The following is a 17,507-nucleotide window of genomic DNA, read 5'->3' on the forward strand; positions in this document are numbered from 1 at the left end:
GATGAAGTTGCACGCAATGTGTTCAACGAAATGCCTTAGAAGGATGTGAGAGGAGGTGTTGAAGGTTTTCATGCGAATGCGAGGGGGGGAGTGTTGCTGGATTGGTTTTTGTTCTCAAAGGTGTTGCCGACATGTGAAAAATGTGGCCATTAGGGCTGGAAATTTTGTGCTAGTTCATAGATATTTTGTGCATTATAAGTCTTACATCGACATTTAGTTACTCACATAGTTATTTAATACTAATATGAACACCAGATCATTGTAACTATCATGTTCCTTATTTGAGTATCATTGTAACTATCTTGTTATGTAACTATCAGATTTGACTTTTCTGTTACTTGGTTAGCTTTTGGTTTTATGTTTCATCTCATTAATTCACTTATTTGATAATGTGTATATTTAAATGCGATAAAAAAAATCAACTTTTAGTTACCTGATGAGTTACTTGAGTAGTTACTTATTACTTCAGTAGCTACATTGCCAGTTACTTGAATAGTTTTTAGCTTTATGAGTAGTTATTGTAGTAGTTACATCACGAGTTACTTGATTAGTCACATTGCGAGTTACTAAAGTAGTCATCATACTTGAAATAGTTACATGGTCGATTACATGATTGTTTGAGACTTACGTAGTTACCTCACTAATTTGAGTAGTCGCATGACCAAGCACTTTAGTAGTTATATAATAGTCACTCTAGTAATTGTTCCAGTTTTCTAGAAGTCGTGAGTTGCGAGTTATTTGAGTAGTTCCAGTTTTCTATAGTAACTATTCCGGTAACTATATTGAAATTAAGTAACTATCTTAGTAATTTTATTGACATTAAGTAATTGTTATGATAACTGTATGAGAATTAATAAATTGTCTCAAACTAGTCATGATTAGTTATCTGAGTAGTTATATGATTATTACTCCGGTAACTATATTGACATTAAGTAACGGTCTTGGTACCTATATTGACATTCAATAATTGTCTGGTAACTTTCTATGTAACTATATAAGATAACTGTTTGGTAACTGTGTTAGTAACTTTGTTGGTATTGAGTAACTGACATGGTCCCTTTACTACCAATGTAAATGGTCCAGACTATTGTTTTGATGCTTGACTAATTATAATTTATAAGACTTGTTATACCCTGCAAAAAATCAGTTACATGACTAATAATTTCAACAGTTACAAGACCATTACATAAGTATTGCCCAATTACCTGAGTTGTTGCATGAGAAGTTACTTGAGTAATTTAGTTACATTAATAGTTACTTAAACAGTTGGCTAGTTATATCGTCAGTTGCAAGATAAATTTCCTTGGCAACACTAAATCTATGAACCTGAGTAGAGTGACAACATCAATCTCACACTTCCTCATCTTCATTTCAAAATAAAGCGGTGCAGAACAATGTTTAGCATTTAGGATTCAGGGACCCTAAATTCTAAACCCTAAAACCTAAATGCACCCAAAATTTTAGGGTTTAGGGTTTACTAAATTTCCCTTGAACCAATATATCACTTAATTGTTAATATGTTTATTTAGAGAGTTACTTGAGCCAATACAATTAGCAAGATAGTTACTGAAGCCATTGACGTTATTTGGTAACTATTTAGAGTAACTAGTTATTTGGATAGACCATTAAAGAGAGTTAACACATTGCTATACGTACTATCGCTTACAATGTCAATTGTTACCGAAACAGTTACATTGTTAGATATATATCTAGTTACTTAGTTAGTTGCAAGGCCTACTAACTTGGTTGAGACACACTATTGTTGCGGTGCTTGAGTAATTATAAAACTAAATATATCCTACAAATACTAGTTACATGATCAATAATTTTGGAGTTGCAAGACTAATTACATTTTTAGTGGTCAGTTAGTTGAGTAGTTACATGAGAAGTTATGCTAGAGTAGTCTAGTTACATGAGTAGTTACTCAACCAGTTGCGTAGTTACATTATTAATTTTCATATAACTTCCATGTAACTCGCAAACTAACCATTTGAAGTAACATTACGAAAATCTAACATTACAACATATACACATGTAATTGTTGGGTCTCAATACTTTAAGTAGAGTTTGCTTTGAGAAAACATTGTGAAATGGTTGCCATGTGCATATTGACATCATTTCCTCCTCTCTAATGTATCTCTCAACATCGCACTTACACAAAAGCAATATCCTCACATTTACCAGATAGTTACTTTATAGAAACATTGTTACCAACATAATTACATAAACAATTACTTAAAACCAATATAGTTACGAACATAATTACTAAACATTTACTCAATTGTAGCACATATACAAACTCACAGTTATAAAAGCGGTTATGAACACAGTTACTCAATACTTTGAGTATGAAGAGCCTAAATGAAAAACACAAACAACTTCAACTCAAAAGATGCAGGATTCCTAACCAAATAACTATTGAAAGTTCACGCTGTATATAGATACATGCTTGCAGATCTCTCACCCATAATATACATTAAACTAGAAGTTAATTTGATGCAACAAATAACCTAGCACTTGATTAAAAAGCAAACACAACCAACCTACATGGATGGAAGCATGTATCATATCTAGTCTATTGAACTCGGTATAGTTACATAGATAGTTATTCATTTATCATCTAATTCCTAACCAAATGGTTCATATGGGCATATAGTATACGTTTTCTCCACTTTGTTGTATCTCCTAATATCACACCTACCAGTTACTTAATAAAAACAATGACCAATATGGTTACATACACAATTACCAATAAAGTTACTAAGACAAATACTTAATACCAACAAAGTTATTAACACAACTACAAATAATCAGTTACATGACTAATTACCTGCATATTTACACGGTTGTTATAGACTGCAAGACTAGTTAGATAAATAGTTACTTAATTGCATGACTAGTTACATGTACAGTTAGTTGACCAAAAGTAGACAATTACATACCTGGTCACATAAACAAAATACAAACCAAGCTCATTAAAATACAAAACTTAACTAACTGGGTAAATATTAGTATCAACTAGGTAATAAGAGAAAAACATCTCTCATGGTCATATTACAACACCACTAACACTAATAGCATACCAAAACAATAGAGGCACATTAATAGCTACAATCTCATTGCAGACTTTTATCAAACACCTTATATGCATTACTTCTTTACATTAAAATTGAGCAATAACAATTAAATAAGGCCAGTAGCAAATGAGCTATGGTTAAATTGCAACAATCATAACATCATATCTTTTCAACTTCATAACTAAGCATTCAAAATTAAGGTAAAAACTCTGCATCGACCCAAAAAAGCTTCGTTCTTGCAAAACCCGACCCGAGAGAGAGAGAGAGAGAGAGAGAGAGAGAGAGAGAGAGAGAGAGAGAGAGAGAGAGAGAGAGAGAGAGAGAGAGAGAGAGAGAGAGAGAGAGAGAGAGAGAGAGAGAGAGAGAGAGAGAGCAGAAAACCTTATGGGGTGATCAGATATGAAGGAGAGGAGCTTGGAGACCCGACCGGTTGAGCATATCGACGAACCACGTCTCAACCTTGTGGACATTGCCGTCTCTGGCATAGTTTGCTAAAGAAGAGGAATCGACAAAGCCTTGACGATGGCTCTGATGGCGATGCCATTGAGTTGTGGTTAAACTCCTCCACCACGTCGTCAAGATCTTTGTAGGTGATGACAAAGATGTGGAGAGAGAGAGAGAGAGAGAGAGAGAGAGAGAGAGAGAGAGAGAGAGATGATGATAATGATGAGCTTGATCAGGTAATTGGAGGTGAGAGAGAAACGATGACATGTCACAATTTATAATTTGTTTTAAGTTTAGGGATAATTTTAGAAAATTTATATTATGATGTCATAAATTATTATCAGACTAGACATGATGCCCTTATTATTATTTGGGGTTTCCAAATGCCCCTTTTTATCAATACCCCAAAACCAAAACCAATTATAGAGCTTAGTTTTAGACTTTTAGGGAGGAATTGAATTTATTTTTAGGGAGTTACTAATCTAGTCATATATCTACCAATTTGACATCCAAATAATTATTGGTCTACACTATAGGTTTTTTTTTTAAAAAAATTATCAGATAACTCACACACCATTACACAGTTAAGATTTGAATTGATGACATCGTTTATACAATATATTTTTATCTCAATAAGTTTTCTTTTAATGTTCGGTTGATTTCACATTGAAATTTTATTTATGACTTTCTTCGTTTTATTGATTCTCAACTTTTTTCTAAAGGTAATAACACATATTTCATTAAGTAAGTCGCCGATAACACGTTATTTGACGATGAAAAATAAGTATTTAATGGAAATTTTTATTATTAGTATAATACTTTCTTCTGATGTTTATTGTAATTCACTCATGTTATTTCTTTGTTTTTTTTGTTTATTCTACTGCTTCACCACCTAACAGTGTTGTATATGTACCATCTCTCTAAAAATTTGTTGAGTACAGTAGAACCTTGTTAAATTAATACCCGATTAATTAATAACCTCGCTAAAATAATATTTTTTGCCGGTTTCGACTCGGGGTTAACATGCTAAATTAATATTTCGTTAAATTTGTTAGATAATTGAAATTTGAGAATTCATATAGACTCCATCGAATATATAAAATAATAATGACATAATTCATATACTTTTATGAGTATGTCATTAAAGAATTTTGTTGATTCAATTATCATCAAATTAAAAATATTACAATAAATAGAATAATATAATATTTTAAACAACAATTTTCGTGATAAATCCAACAATGTGCTGCATGAACAAAAATTAAAATTCTTTTTTCTTCAAAAAAAAAGTGAAAGAAAATATTTATTATAAATTATTAATTAATCGATAATTAATTTATTAATATAATAATATCTCGTTAAAATAATAAATTTTCTCAGTTTCAAACTTATTAACTTATTAATTTATATCGTTCTTTTTGTCATCCACGTTGAAATCACAACGTTGGCTCTCCCTTGCTTGCCCATTGCCACACCACAAAACGATGATGACGTAATTTTCAGTTTTCTTCCTCTCATGAATTTCCGAGTGAACATTTCCAGAAAGTCGTTAAATTAACCACCGATCAATTTGGCAAAAAAAAAAAAAAGAATATCAAATACTTAAAGAGCACTAACCAACCTCCCATGGGAGAATCACCAATCACCAGTCCTCACTCGCATACTGGTAGGTAGACTCTCCTCCAATTTCTCACGCAGCACTGATCACCTTCTTCTTGTTCATCATCATCGCCCCTCTTTCATCACCAACACTCCCACCGCCGCTCATGCAACCCCGATTTCGTCGCTGAGATTTCTTCAGTCGAAGCAGCCTGCTTCTCAGTTTCGCTTCATCAGGTTCGCTCTCTACTCCTCTCCCCTATAAATCCAATCTTCCATACTCCAAATACCGCCCATTCCTATTTGATTCAATCAGGAACTAGAATTGGCTATAATGACGCATCAAATTTGTATGATTCTCTTTGCAACTGAGATCACGATCGGAATTTGAATCGTGATTGGATAGGATTGGATATATGAATTTCTCTGTTTGTATATTGCAATATAAACTGTTCTTACTAGTTTTATGGTGATCTGAACTGAATTTTTGCTCACGATTTGCATAGATTATCTTTCTAGGAAGAAGGCCATTCTAGAAGCTTAATTTCTCTTAGGAAGTATGAGTTTATATATGAAATTTACGATGCCGATTTTTCGCTAGCAGGAAGAAGGCTACTAAGTTTGTTAGTAGAGGCTTGGACTTTAAAATGGCTGGTAATGAAGGGACACCGGTGGCCACAGATGTCACTTCAGGAGAGATGATTTTCGAGCCTATCGTTGAGGACGGTGTGTTTCGATTTGATTGTTCTGCAAATGATAGAGCAGCGGCACATCCTAGTCTCTCTTTTGTTAATAGCAAGGATAGGGAGACACCAATTAAGTGTCAGAAGATGCCGTCTTGTATTCCGAAGTTCGAATGTCTTCTTGGACAGCAGATTGTTAAACTTGAGGTCAGTAATGAATGTAAATTTGTCCTCCTCATTCTATCTATGTTTGTTTTCCTCGTTTTCTTAAGAAATATATTGTATTTTTGCTCGGATAATTCCTTGTTCTGTGATTAACATGATATACTTCTTTCATCTAGCTTCCTGTCGGTACCTCTTTATATGGAACTGGGGAGGTTAGTGGGCAACTTGAGCGGACAGGAAAAAGAGTAAGTCAGTTTTTGATGACCAATGCATGTGTGTTGTATAGATTAGTGACTTTGATTCTGCAATGATTCCAGTTCAAGTTATTAAGACTGTAGATGATACCTCTTATTCTTGTCAGGAAATTTTCATTAGTATTTTTTTTTTTTTAGGTTTTTACTTGGAACACAGATGCGTGGGGATATGGTTCTGGAACTACGTCATTGTACCAGTCGCATCCCTGGGTGCTAGCTGTTCTTCCTTCTGGAGAGTCATTAGGTGTTCTTGCAGATACAACAAAGCGCTGTGAGGTGCTATGATTTTATCGTCTTTGGAAATTAACTCAAAACTGTCATTGCTTATTGATTTTGCAACTTACATCGTGGAGTATATTCTTTGCTCACTGGCAGATTGATTTAAGAAGAGAATCAATGATACAGTTCATTGCTCCATCCTCTTATCCGGTCATTACTTTTGGCCCATTTGCTTCACCAAGTGCTGTTTTAATAGCTCTATCACATGCAATTGGTAAATTCTCAAACCATTTAACTTGAACTTGTGTTTATGTGACAATTATGTATTGTCCATTGTTAAGTTTTGGTTCGGAACTGTCTGTGCGTTATGATTTAAATAATCCACAAGTTTGAAATTCTCAAGCTTTGAAATATATCAGAAAGAGTGAAAATAAAATTTTCCTTATTTAACTGCTTATATAAAAGCAGTTGCTCAAGTCACTAGGAAATGGTAAAGGCTACTGGTGTATGAGATTCTACAACTCTTTCTTTTCTCTTTGCCATCCCAAAAACCATGAATAGGTGAAGGTACCTGGCATTCCAAGTCATTTTTTCTGGCACTTGCAGCTCAAATATCAAATTTAGAACATGGAAGAAATTTAGGATATGGAATTTAAATGACATACATACCATGGCTTGACATAATACCACTCCTTTCATAAAAAAAAGTTAATTGGATTTTGAAGGTCTTGAAGAGAACATATGTAGCAGTCTGAAGAAGTTGTATGTTTTGTGATTTGGTTTTGCTTAAGTACATAATTGAATAGTGGTTAAACATGTTAATGGAGGTTTATCCACTTACTAGTCATTGTAGCCCTTGAATAATATGCACTTTGTTGTTTATTGTTAATATAATTGTTTTAATCAGTGAATATTTTCTCACCAGGTACTGTGTTTATGCCACCAAAGTGGTCCTTGGGTTATCAACAATGTCGCTGGAGCTATGACTCTGATGAGAGAGTTCAAGAGGTATGTAGTTTCACTAGTTTGTAATTTTTTCAAGTTAGGCTCTCTTTTTTTCTGTATTTATCCCCACCACACAAACACAAACACACACATGCACATGCACGCATTAAATTATTACTTCCTTCCTTCCTTCCTTGTTCAACAAATCTTGAAAGTAGGATTCTGTTACCATACAAATTAGTGTGATTTACTTGTACGGTGTTCTTGTCTTTATAAGAGACGAATAAAATTAATTAAAGAGATATAACACAAAATGATGGACAAAATGTTCACTAGGACAGAGATAATACCACCTAAATTAAAAATTATGTGCACCAACACCAAAACTGTCAGCAACACGAATCTTATGTGCACCAGCGAATTGATTTTCATGATTGAGCACCAACTTACATTGCAGGTTGCAAGATTTTTTCGGGAAAAAAAGATTCCGTGTGATGTCATATGGATGGATATTGATTATATGGATGGTTTTCGTTGTTTCACATTTGACAAGGTATGTTTTCCTCTAAATTATTAGTGTATGACAATTCACTGATCCATCCCATATACAGTCACAGAATGTCATCATTACTCTTCTTTTGGGTTCAGAATCATATAAAGTTTGAGTATTTTTATGCATTTAGGTTTGAAAGTTAACACCCATAATTCTATTTGAAAAATCTTTGAAGAGAGGAACTGGTGCAGTGGGGATGAGTTGCCCATAAAGTCCACGTTACTAAAGATTTTGGGGGATTTAGTGTACATAATCACAGCTAGTAAGTAAAAGTCAACTTCAGCTACCACTTTTGTATGGGGTCTCAGGTCATTGCATATGGTTTGAGATATCCTAGTGCAACTAAGCCTATTGCGTATGTAGAATACAAGGGCCATGGTTAGTGGATGATGATGCCCTACCAATGAGGGAAAGCAGCAATGGGCCGTTGTGTACAGGGTGACATGGATGTATGTGGAAGTAAATAGCGGCAAGGCTTGCATACGTCTTAAAATTGAAAAGCCTATTTTTCAGAACATGCATCGTTTTCTCTTGGCGGGGATGGCAAGGTCTACTAAAGGGGATGTTTGTGCCCCTTAAAGGACAATCTACGGCTAGAAAAGTCAACTTCAGCTGGCCTTGGTTTCTGTCACTGGTTGCTGATGAGGGTGCTCAACTTGGGTTATTGGGTTAATGCCTGGAAAAATATATTATTGGTTAGTAAATCAGTTGTTCAGACTCTGATTGCACTAAGCACATTGAAGTGGAATCTCAATATATATATGTGTGTGTGTGTGTGTGTCAAAGAAAATCATCCCTAATTTGAAGTCTTCATATCTTTTAATCAGCTTGGTTCATGTATTGACTAAGCTTCTCTGTAGCTTCATTTGTCGAGTTAAATTCCACCATATGAGACATTGCTCAATTCTGGGGATACATTCATATTCCATAGTCTACAAGCTCAAATTAGTACACTCATTTTAAATAAAGTAAAGTCTATCAGTTGCCGGGTTTATGGATGGATTGGTGACAGAGCAATACTTTTTAATGGTGTTCAATTGGTGTTGTTCGATGACTTAAATATTATTTGATGCTGTTTAATTTGTTTAGTGATTTCTCAGTGGACTGCTGGTGACTGTATTTTTTTGCTGTTTTCTTCTTTTAATAGTTGGTTCTTTTTCTATAACTCGAGTGGATATAGGATATTATTCCTTACAATCTAATCTCATTACGATATTTCTTTTCAGGACCGTTTTCAAGATTCAAAATCCTTGGTGAGGGATCTCCACCAAAATGGTTTCAAGGCAATATGGATGCTTGACCCAGGGATAAAAGCAGAAGATGGTTATTTTGTGTATGATACTGGTTCTGAAGCTGATATCTGGATTTCGAAAGCAGATGGAAAACCTTTTGTTGGTAAACTATCTCAACGTATGGGGCTTGCAATTTAACATAGTATTTACCATCTTAAAATGTCCATTTTATCTACAGGGGAGGTATGGCCTGGGCCATGTGTTTTCCCAGACTTTACACAGACAAAAGCTCGATCATGGTGGTCCAACTTAGTTAAAGATTTCATTTGTAATGGTGTGGATGGTATATGGAATGACATGAATGAACCAGCTGTTTTTAAGGTAGTTCTATTCTATAACCGTTTAAAGGTGCCTGCAATTTGTTCAGTTGATGTTGATTTATTTTTTCTCAGGTTGTCACAAAAACAATGCCTGAGAGCAATGTCCATAAGGGGGATGAGGAACTGGGAGGTTGCCAGAATCACTCACACTACCACAATGTATCATTTACTTAACCCTAGTCTTGTACTTTTGCTGTATAATTTTAGTTTTTAGTTAGCTTCTGTTTTAGAATTTGGCTCCACTGTGCCACCCTGGCAAAACTCTGTCCGGTTTCTGAATGTCTTCTTGTGCTCTTATCGTGTTGCAGTCTGCTGCACTTGTCATGATAATATTCTGAACTTCAGAACTTGTTGATTTTGCTGCTGATTAGGTATACGGGTTGCTGATGGCGAGATCAACTTATGAAGGGATGAAGTTGGGTAATGAAATGAAACGTCCGTTTGTCCTCACAAGAGCTGGATTTATTGGTAGCCAGCAGTATGCTGCAACATGGACCGGAGATAATCTTTCCACTTGGGAACACCTGCATATGAGTATTCCCATGGTTCTTCAATTGGTATGCAACACTTTTAGCTGGTTTCTTGGAGTCCTGAAAAGTTGTAGACTTGAATTTGATGGCCTTGCCTCTTTTTTAGTTGGCTTCTCATACAGAAATTCAATATAGTCTTTCAAGATTATAATTATTTAAATATTGAAATGTCTTCCAGGTCACCCACCCTTTTAGGTTGTGATTAAATGAATGTAATTGTGTCTTAATCGAACCCTTGATATCAGATCCAGCTGTAGTTGGCAATGAATGATGCCATCAATTATCTTTTTTGATACTGTTTCACTCTTCCCCTGAAACAAATCCACGTAATATCATGGATTTCGAGCTCATTCATCTAAATCTTGAAATTTCATGAAATTGCTCAAGAAAATAAAAAGATGAAAAAAAGTTCTACTATCAACCACTTGCTCAAGAAAAACTTAAAGAATTTTTTATCAATTTGTTCGCTTCTTATCTTTATTCAACTCCTATATGATGCTTCCTTAACTTTCTTTCAGGGTCTAAGTGGTCAGCCGCTATCAGGGCCCGATATTGGTGGCTTTGCTGGAAATGCCACACCTGAGCTATTTGGAAGATGGATGGGAATAGGCTCTCTGTTTCCCTTCTGCCGTGGGCACTCTGAAAAAGACACCGCTGACCATGAACCATGGTCTTTTGGGGAAGAGGTTGGTCATGCTTAAGAATTATGAATTCCTATTGTGCTTTTTTTTTTTGAATTATCGTATTCATCAAATAAAGACTGGATAAAATAAATCTTTAATAACTACAGTACATGCTTTACAATAGTCTTCATTGAAATCTCTAAAGAGTCTTAATGAACGTGTGGATAAAGGAGAGGATGCTGGTAGCTTGACAGCCTGAATTACAATAACAAAGAATGAAAATTTCATGGGAGGGTAGAGGGTAGCATCAATTAAAGAGAAGTTGAGGTTTATTCATTTCGATGGTTTTGCCATATATAGGGAGAAACAGGGATGCATTGGAATGCTATATTGAGTTTTTGGTCATCCATACATTTTAAGGATAACTATTAGAGATGCAGCAGAAAGTATGGCATTGGATAAATATACCCGTCCCAGTGGAGGAGAGACTCTGATAGTTTGGACAAGGCCTTATGTTTCCATAACTGGACATCCAGTAGTGCATATGACACCCACTTTTATACTTAGGAATATTCTCTTTCTTTTTAGGTTTGTTGTTATTTATTTTTCTTTTTGGCTCTGGTTTCCCTACTGTGCCTGCTATTGCTTAGAACTAAGTTTTCTTTTTTATATTAGTGTGAAGAAGTATGCCGCATGGCACTGATGAGGCGCTACCGGCTTATACCTCATATATACACTCTCTTTTATATGGCTCATACGACGGGTACTCCAGTGGCAAGTCCTACATTTTTTGCTGGTGGGATTTCATGCTGCTGAATGTTCTGACTTCTCTTGGAGAAGGTGGGCAAGTGCTTTGTTTAGCCACTAATATAGACATCCTAGTGTTTTGCAGACCCGAAAGACACCAGCTTAAGGAAAATGGAGACTTCTTTTTTGTTGGGTCCGGTATTAGTGTGTGCAAGGTTCTCACCTCTTACCTCTTTCTTACGTGTTACCGTATGTAAATCATCGTGTAGATTATGCATTCCTATAGCTCATTATAGGATTTTTATGGTTCTAGTGTCTTTATGCCTTGAGCAAACTGAGACTGAGCATTATTTTATTAGACTGAATTTGACATCACTTCTCAACAGAAAGGCTGGTAAATCTCCTGTCATGTACTATCTAAATCAGTAAATCCTGTCTATAGAAGTACATATTGACAATAAAAAAAAATGCTACCATCCTATGTGTCACATTGTCTGTCCAATCAACTCATTTTATATGGAAAAAGTGAAGATTAAAGTTTTTCAAATATTATGGTATATATTAAGTGTTTCGTCCACCTTATATTCTGTTTACAATATTGGGAAATTAAGGAAGTATAAATTGAAGGACGCACCCTGTGGATACATTGCAGCATGCAGATTGAATGCTTTCTGGTTTCATTGACAGATTATTAACTCATAGATGATGATAATGTTTCCTTATTCGGTCTTTGATCCTGGAATATTGCTCTGACATCCTATTTGTCATGATCAGCACTGCAGTTGGTCAGGGGATGGATGCTCTGAACTGCACATTGCCGAAAGGAATTTGGATGTGTTTTGATTTTGATGATTCACATCCTGTATGTATTTCCGTACATAATGATAGGTTTTTTTTTTCTATCTCTACTACTATAAAGCCAGCACCCTTCTAAAATCACCAAATTATGTTTTGCCAAAAATATCCCTTTTATCAAACACAATTACACAAAAGGATTGTTTTTAAAAACTCAAAACGAATAAGCCTTCAAAAAACAAAATAGAACATATAACGACAAATAAAGTTCACTTTACAAGATGGCAAGTGTGATAAATTAACACGTGCATCGCACATGGTACAAGTCTAGTTTTATTAATATCCTGTTTGCCCTCATTTCTTTGTTTCCTTTGATTTCTTTTCTGTTTATTGTAGGATCTACCAGCATTATATCTGCAAGGTGGAGCAATTATTCCTGTGGGTCCTCCTCATCAGCATGTCGGTGAATCTAATATATCAGATGACTTGACGCTCCTTGTGGCTTTAGATGAACATGGTAACTATTGAGTTGTGTGTTATTTTGTTCAAAACAGCTTCTTATCAACCTGTTACAGTAACATACGTATGGCTGGCGATATAAATATTTCTAAGTTTATATTCTCTCTGTCTTTCCTGAATTTTTGTAGGCTAATATTTGTAGATAGCAGCTGATTAATTGTCTCTTCCTATACAGGGAAAGCTGAAGGTGTTCTGTATGAAGATGATGGTGATGGATATGAATTCCGGGAAGGAGGATTCTTGTTGACACACTATTTTGCTGAACTGGAGTCATCAACACTTGCTGTCAAAGTTGCAAAAATTGAAGGATCTTGGAAGAGGCCAAACCGTCGCTTGCATGTGCGACTATTGCTTGGTGGAGGAGCAATGGTATGTTTGTTGGAGAGACAGTAATAATGCCTGTGATTAGAATACATTAATAACATCCCATATTAATTCGGATGTTCTCATGTAGGTTGATATCTGGGGTAAGGATGGAGAGGTTCTTCGAATTTCAGTTCCTTCAGAACAGGAGGTCTCCCAGCTGGTTTCTACTAGTGAGAAACAGTACAGAGCTCGTTTGGGTAAAGTCTTTGATGCTCATACTTTTATTTTATCCTGAATACATGAGATATTGCTAAATCGCCTAAATGCTACTTCTTGCAACATAACAGATGCCTTGACTGAATCATATTAATGGGTTGAGTTAATGCTTCAATGAACTATCCTTATATTTCTGTCCTCTGTTCATTTTATTTTTGATGAGGAACAAGCTTTCTTTTTGTTTTGACTAACTATCTTAATTCCACACCTAATAATTGCCTTATTTTTATTATCATTTAATTAATGATTGGAGATCTATCTTTCTTCTGTGGGCGAACTTACCTTGGCGGATGCACTTCTTAATTAATTTTTGGATGACATTTCTTATTCATTGATAATAAGCACTATTGAAGAATCTCTCTGAGAATCAAAAAGCAAAGTACAAGCGGGTGGACAAGGAGTCCGGTTCAAATATATTAGTCATAATCAATTCTGTCCTTGTTGGATATAACTGCAAAATTCTATGAATAAAAAATTATTTAGTTGCATTCCAGTAATCCACTCATGCTTATATTATATTTTGAAGTCTTCAGAACCCCAGAAGTGATATTTCCTGAAATGTAGCCAGTATTAATATATATGTATATATGTGCTGTATTAAAAAGCCTAATTAGGGACCACAGTTTAATGGGTTTTCATTTATTAAATATAGAAAATGCCAAGCGTATTCCAGCAGCAGAAGTGAGTTCTGCGCACAAAGGAATAGAGCTATCAGGGACGCCTATTGAACTGAAAGGTGGTGATTGGGCTATTAACGTAGTGCCCTGGATCGGCGGTCGAGTCATTTCCATGAGTCACCTTCCTTCAGGTAGGACTTTCTACACTACGGCTTTTTTTTTTGGTTGTGTTCTTTTCCTTCTCTTCATTATGTATATATGTCCTTACATAGTTACCGTGCTCTCTGCTGTGCTATGTAGTCTCTCCCCCAATATGTTAAGATTAAAATTCCTGCATGTATTAACTTGTGTTACATTTTGTTGCATTCTGTTGTTGATACTTTCATGTGGTCATGGTTTCAGGGACACAGTGGCTTCACAGTAGGGTTGATATTAATGGTTATGAAGAATATAGCGGTACCGAGTATCGCTCTGCTGGTTGTTCTGAGGAGTACAATGTTATTGAGTGAGTTTCTGGAGTAAATTAGTACTGGCTGCATACTTTGATAGAGCATGACTAGAAAAGAAAACCCAAGGCATTATCTCTTCAGAAGGCTATCATATTAATACTCTTGCTGAGATAAGTTAATTGGTTTTATATCACATTGAAAAACCCATTGAGTTCTATATAATTGTATCCATGCCTTAGGAGCCCTCTAGAACTCCAAAAGATGGCACTCATTCGTCCTTATGTAGAAAGATTCAAGATTTACAAAATGGATCCTGAAATCTGTCCGCTCAACCAGTTATAAAATGGCATTGGAGTAGGTTGTGTTAGACATAGGTTCGGCTTGAACTGGAGCCGGCATATAGGTTCTGGATGGACATATGTGTTCATATTGATGGCAATGATGAAATTCTGTAGCTTGCATTTATTCTCTAAAGTCTCCCCTGCAGACGAAATCTCGAGCATGCCGGGGAGGAGGAATCCCTCATGTTAGAAGGTGACATAGGGGGTGGATTGGTTCTACAACGATACATATGTATTCCGAAGGATGATCCCAAGGTTTTCAGGATTGACTCTAGCATTATAGCACGCAAAGTTGGTGCTGGTTCTGGAGGATATTCAAGGTTTGCTCTAAGAACGTCCAGCTCTTTTTCCTCCAAATTTATGCATGCATTACATGGGTGATATATTTATAAATTTAAATGAAATTTACATTTTCCTCTAATTGTATCTGTGTTTGAGCTCCAGAGAATGCATGTTTGAAAATTTTTCTGGTGGATGCTTTTCCTATTTACTGCAAGTTCTCAAATCTCTAGAATATAAACCATATAACAATGGTTTCTGGACACCACTTTTGAGTACTTTAAAAAGCCATAAAATGGCTGGTTAGCTGGTCCTAATGTGTAAGTCCTGATTTGGTATATTCTCCCAGTAATGGGGAGCCTGATTGGAGCATTAGTAGGTCAATGTGTAGTTCTGTTTCTCTATCTTCCTTTTGTTGTTGTAATCACAGGAATTGTATCCTAGTGCATAATTCATTGTCACTATCTATCTTTGTAGACTGGTCTGCTTGAGAGTACACCCGATGTTCACCCTGTTGCACCCCTCAGAATCTTATGTTTCATTTACGGCCATTGATGGGTCAAAGCATGAAATTGGGCCAGAATCTGATGAGCAATTCTATGAAGGGAATTTACGTCCAAATGGTAATTGATCTATCACTCAATCTTTTGCATCCATGACTGAAAGACACATAACTCTTGACCTCCAAATGAGTTTCATTGTTTGGGCGTGTAAGGTTTATCATGAGTTCATGAGTTCATGACTTTATGAGTAATGGCAGTATCATATTTCTCTGCACAAGAAGTATGAGTGATCTCGGTGTATCTTCTTAAATTGACATAGTTTCAGCAAATTACTGGACAGGACAAGAATTTCACGGGGTAGTTGGACTGTTGGACTTGAGACATCATTTGAAATAAAGTCTAGTCTCATTAACCTTGTGTCACTCACTGGTTTGAATTGTTAATAGTCACGTTTTTAAGTGAATTGAAGATTACAAATATATGAGAATAGTTGAAATCTATGGTAGTGTCCTTATCAGTTTTAGTTGCAATCTAATTTTTTGTGTATTATATTTTATATTATTATATATTAAATGATCTGCTTAATATTAGAATCCACAATATCTTCCATCAAACGTATAAACCAAAAGACATGCAAATGGTTGGAGTATGATTTTCGTCCCGCTTGAGTTGGATTGAGGTGCATGCTTAGCAGCTGAGCTGACTGTGCAAGTAATAGAAAATTCAATTTCTTTGGCCTTTTCTCATACAATAATTGCCTCCTTTTTCTTGTTGCAACAGGTGAATGGATGCTCATTGATAAATGCCTTGGCTTGGGGTTACTGAATCGGTTTGATGTTAGTCAGGTTTACAAGTGCTTAATCCACTGGGGAACTGGTACGGTTAATTTAGAGCTGTGGTCTGAGGACAGACCTGTTTCAAACCAATCACCTCTTAGAATAGCCCATGAGTATGAGGTGATAAATCTCACTTAGAAAATCTGGTATGTAAAATTTTACCAAATAAATGTCTGACTAGTGAGAAGCTGCTACAGTTTTAAGTGTGGCTTTAATCGCTTTAATTATGCAAGAAATGCATGTTAATGTTGCATATCTATTTTAGTACGCTTTTGGACTATATGAACAAGGCAAGGCACATTTTATACACAAATAGGGTATCATTAGGATATAAAAAATGTACATGTCAAATGATTAGACAATGTTTCAAAATCTGAAATTTGCGGGTATTGTGGTGAAGTAAATTGCACCCCCAGGTTAGAAAGAACCATTGAACTATTCTAGGAGAACATAATATCCATCAGAATAAGAAGAATTATCATATTTATTCATTGATAATGAAGTTTTTATATAGGTATTATATCAAGTATCCCGTATAATTATTAGAGAATATATATCATTCTTTATCTAGATTATTTTATACTAATTAAGATAAGATACACTAGGATATCACGGAGAGTAATTTTCCTACAACGCCCCCTTGTATCGTGATCCTAATATGTCATGGTGCATAAACTGTTGCCTCGCTAAAATTTTACCAAGTAAAACAAAAATCTCTTGGGTAAAATAAAAAGCTTGGTCAAAGGAGAAAAGAGCACAACGCACTAAATATAGTTGAAGATAACTTGTGGAATAGACTCCCCCTAAAGTCCGCAAAACAATTCTCCTTGATCGGTAACTCAATCTCGGAGTTTTGATAAATAACGTATACAAATGCTCTTCATATTCTTCAAAAGTAGCAATGAGTCAATGTGATACGAAACACTTCAAGGTTGTTAACTATGGAATTGAAAACAACCAAGACAGACACAACTAAGTGTTTAGGTTGAAGAAATTGTTCTTCTCTTATTATTGTGCTTAAAGGTTATTACAATCTCTGTTGTCTACGCCTTTGCTACAATAACACTAACTGTTTCGCTCTCTCTATGGATCTAGGCTGAAACCCTTTATTTATAGAGTCTAAAACTCCACAAAT

The 17,507-nt window shown here is 35.4% G+C and overlaps 1 protein-coding gene across 3 annotated transcripts; it reads left to right on the forward strand.

The window, feature by feature from the left end:
- Positions 1-5,190: 5,190 nt before the first annotated feature.
- On the forward strand, positions 5,191-16,625 carry LOC126793200 (uncharacterized). Of its 3 annotated transcripts, none has more exons than XM_050519653.1 (24): positions 5,198-5,273; positions 5,316-5,357; positions 5,725-6,010; positions 6,145-6,213; positions 6,361-6,498; positions 6,598-6,715; positions 7,367-7,449; positions 7,844-7,939; positions 9,166-9,334; positions 9,410-9,552; positions 9,624-9,710; positions 9,923-10,108; positions 10,600-10,767; positions 11,380-11,500; positions 11,597-11,666; positions 12,226-12,313; positions 12,643-12,763; positions 12,941-13,134; positions 13,220-13,328; positions 14,000-14,155; positions 14,367-14,469; positions 14,901-15,074; positions 15,511-15,656; positions 16,317-16,625. In XM_050519653.1, exons 3-24 carry the CDS (start codon positions 5,768-5,770, stop codon positions 16,508-16,510), a joined length of 2,976 nt encoding a protein of 991 aa, XP_050375610.1. In that variant the 5' UTR covers positions 5,198-5,273; positions 5,316-5,357; positions 5,725-5,767; the 3' UTR covers positions 16,511-16,625. The 3 variants fall into 3 exon arrangements, with proteins under 3 accessions (XP_050375609.1, XP_050375610.1, XP_050375611.1); XM_050519654.1 differs by having other exon boundaries at positions 5,257-5,273; positions 5,722-6,010; XM_050519652.1 differs by having other exon boundaries at positions 5,191-5,357.
- Positions 16,626-17,507: the final 882 nt, after the last annotated feature.

Source organism: Argentina anserina, chromosome 5 (genome assembly GCF_933775445.1).
Source record: "Argentina anserina chromosome 5, drPotAnse1.1, whole genome shotgun sequence".
Classification (NCBI taxonomy): Eukaryota; Viridiplantae; Streptophyta; class Magnoliopsida; order Rosales; family Rosaceae; genus Argentina; species Argentina anserina.

Bases quoted from the DNA above. Each gene is read 5' to 3' on its own strand.
- LOC126793200 (XM_050519652.1), top strand. From the start codon at position 5,768: ATGGCTGGTAATGAAGGGACACCGGTGGCCACAGATGTCACTTCAGGA. The intron at 11,501-11,596 runs GTGGGATTTCAT...AGTGTTTTGCAG, and splicing joins AAGTCCTACATTTTTTGCTG to ACCCGAAAGACACCAGCTTA. The intron at 12,764-12,940 runs GTAACTATTGAG...CTTCCTATACAG, and splicing joins TGTGGCTTTAGATGAACATG to GGAAAGCTGAAGGTGTTCTG.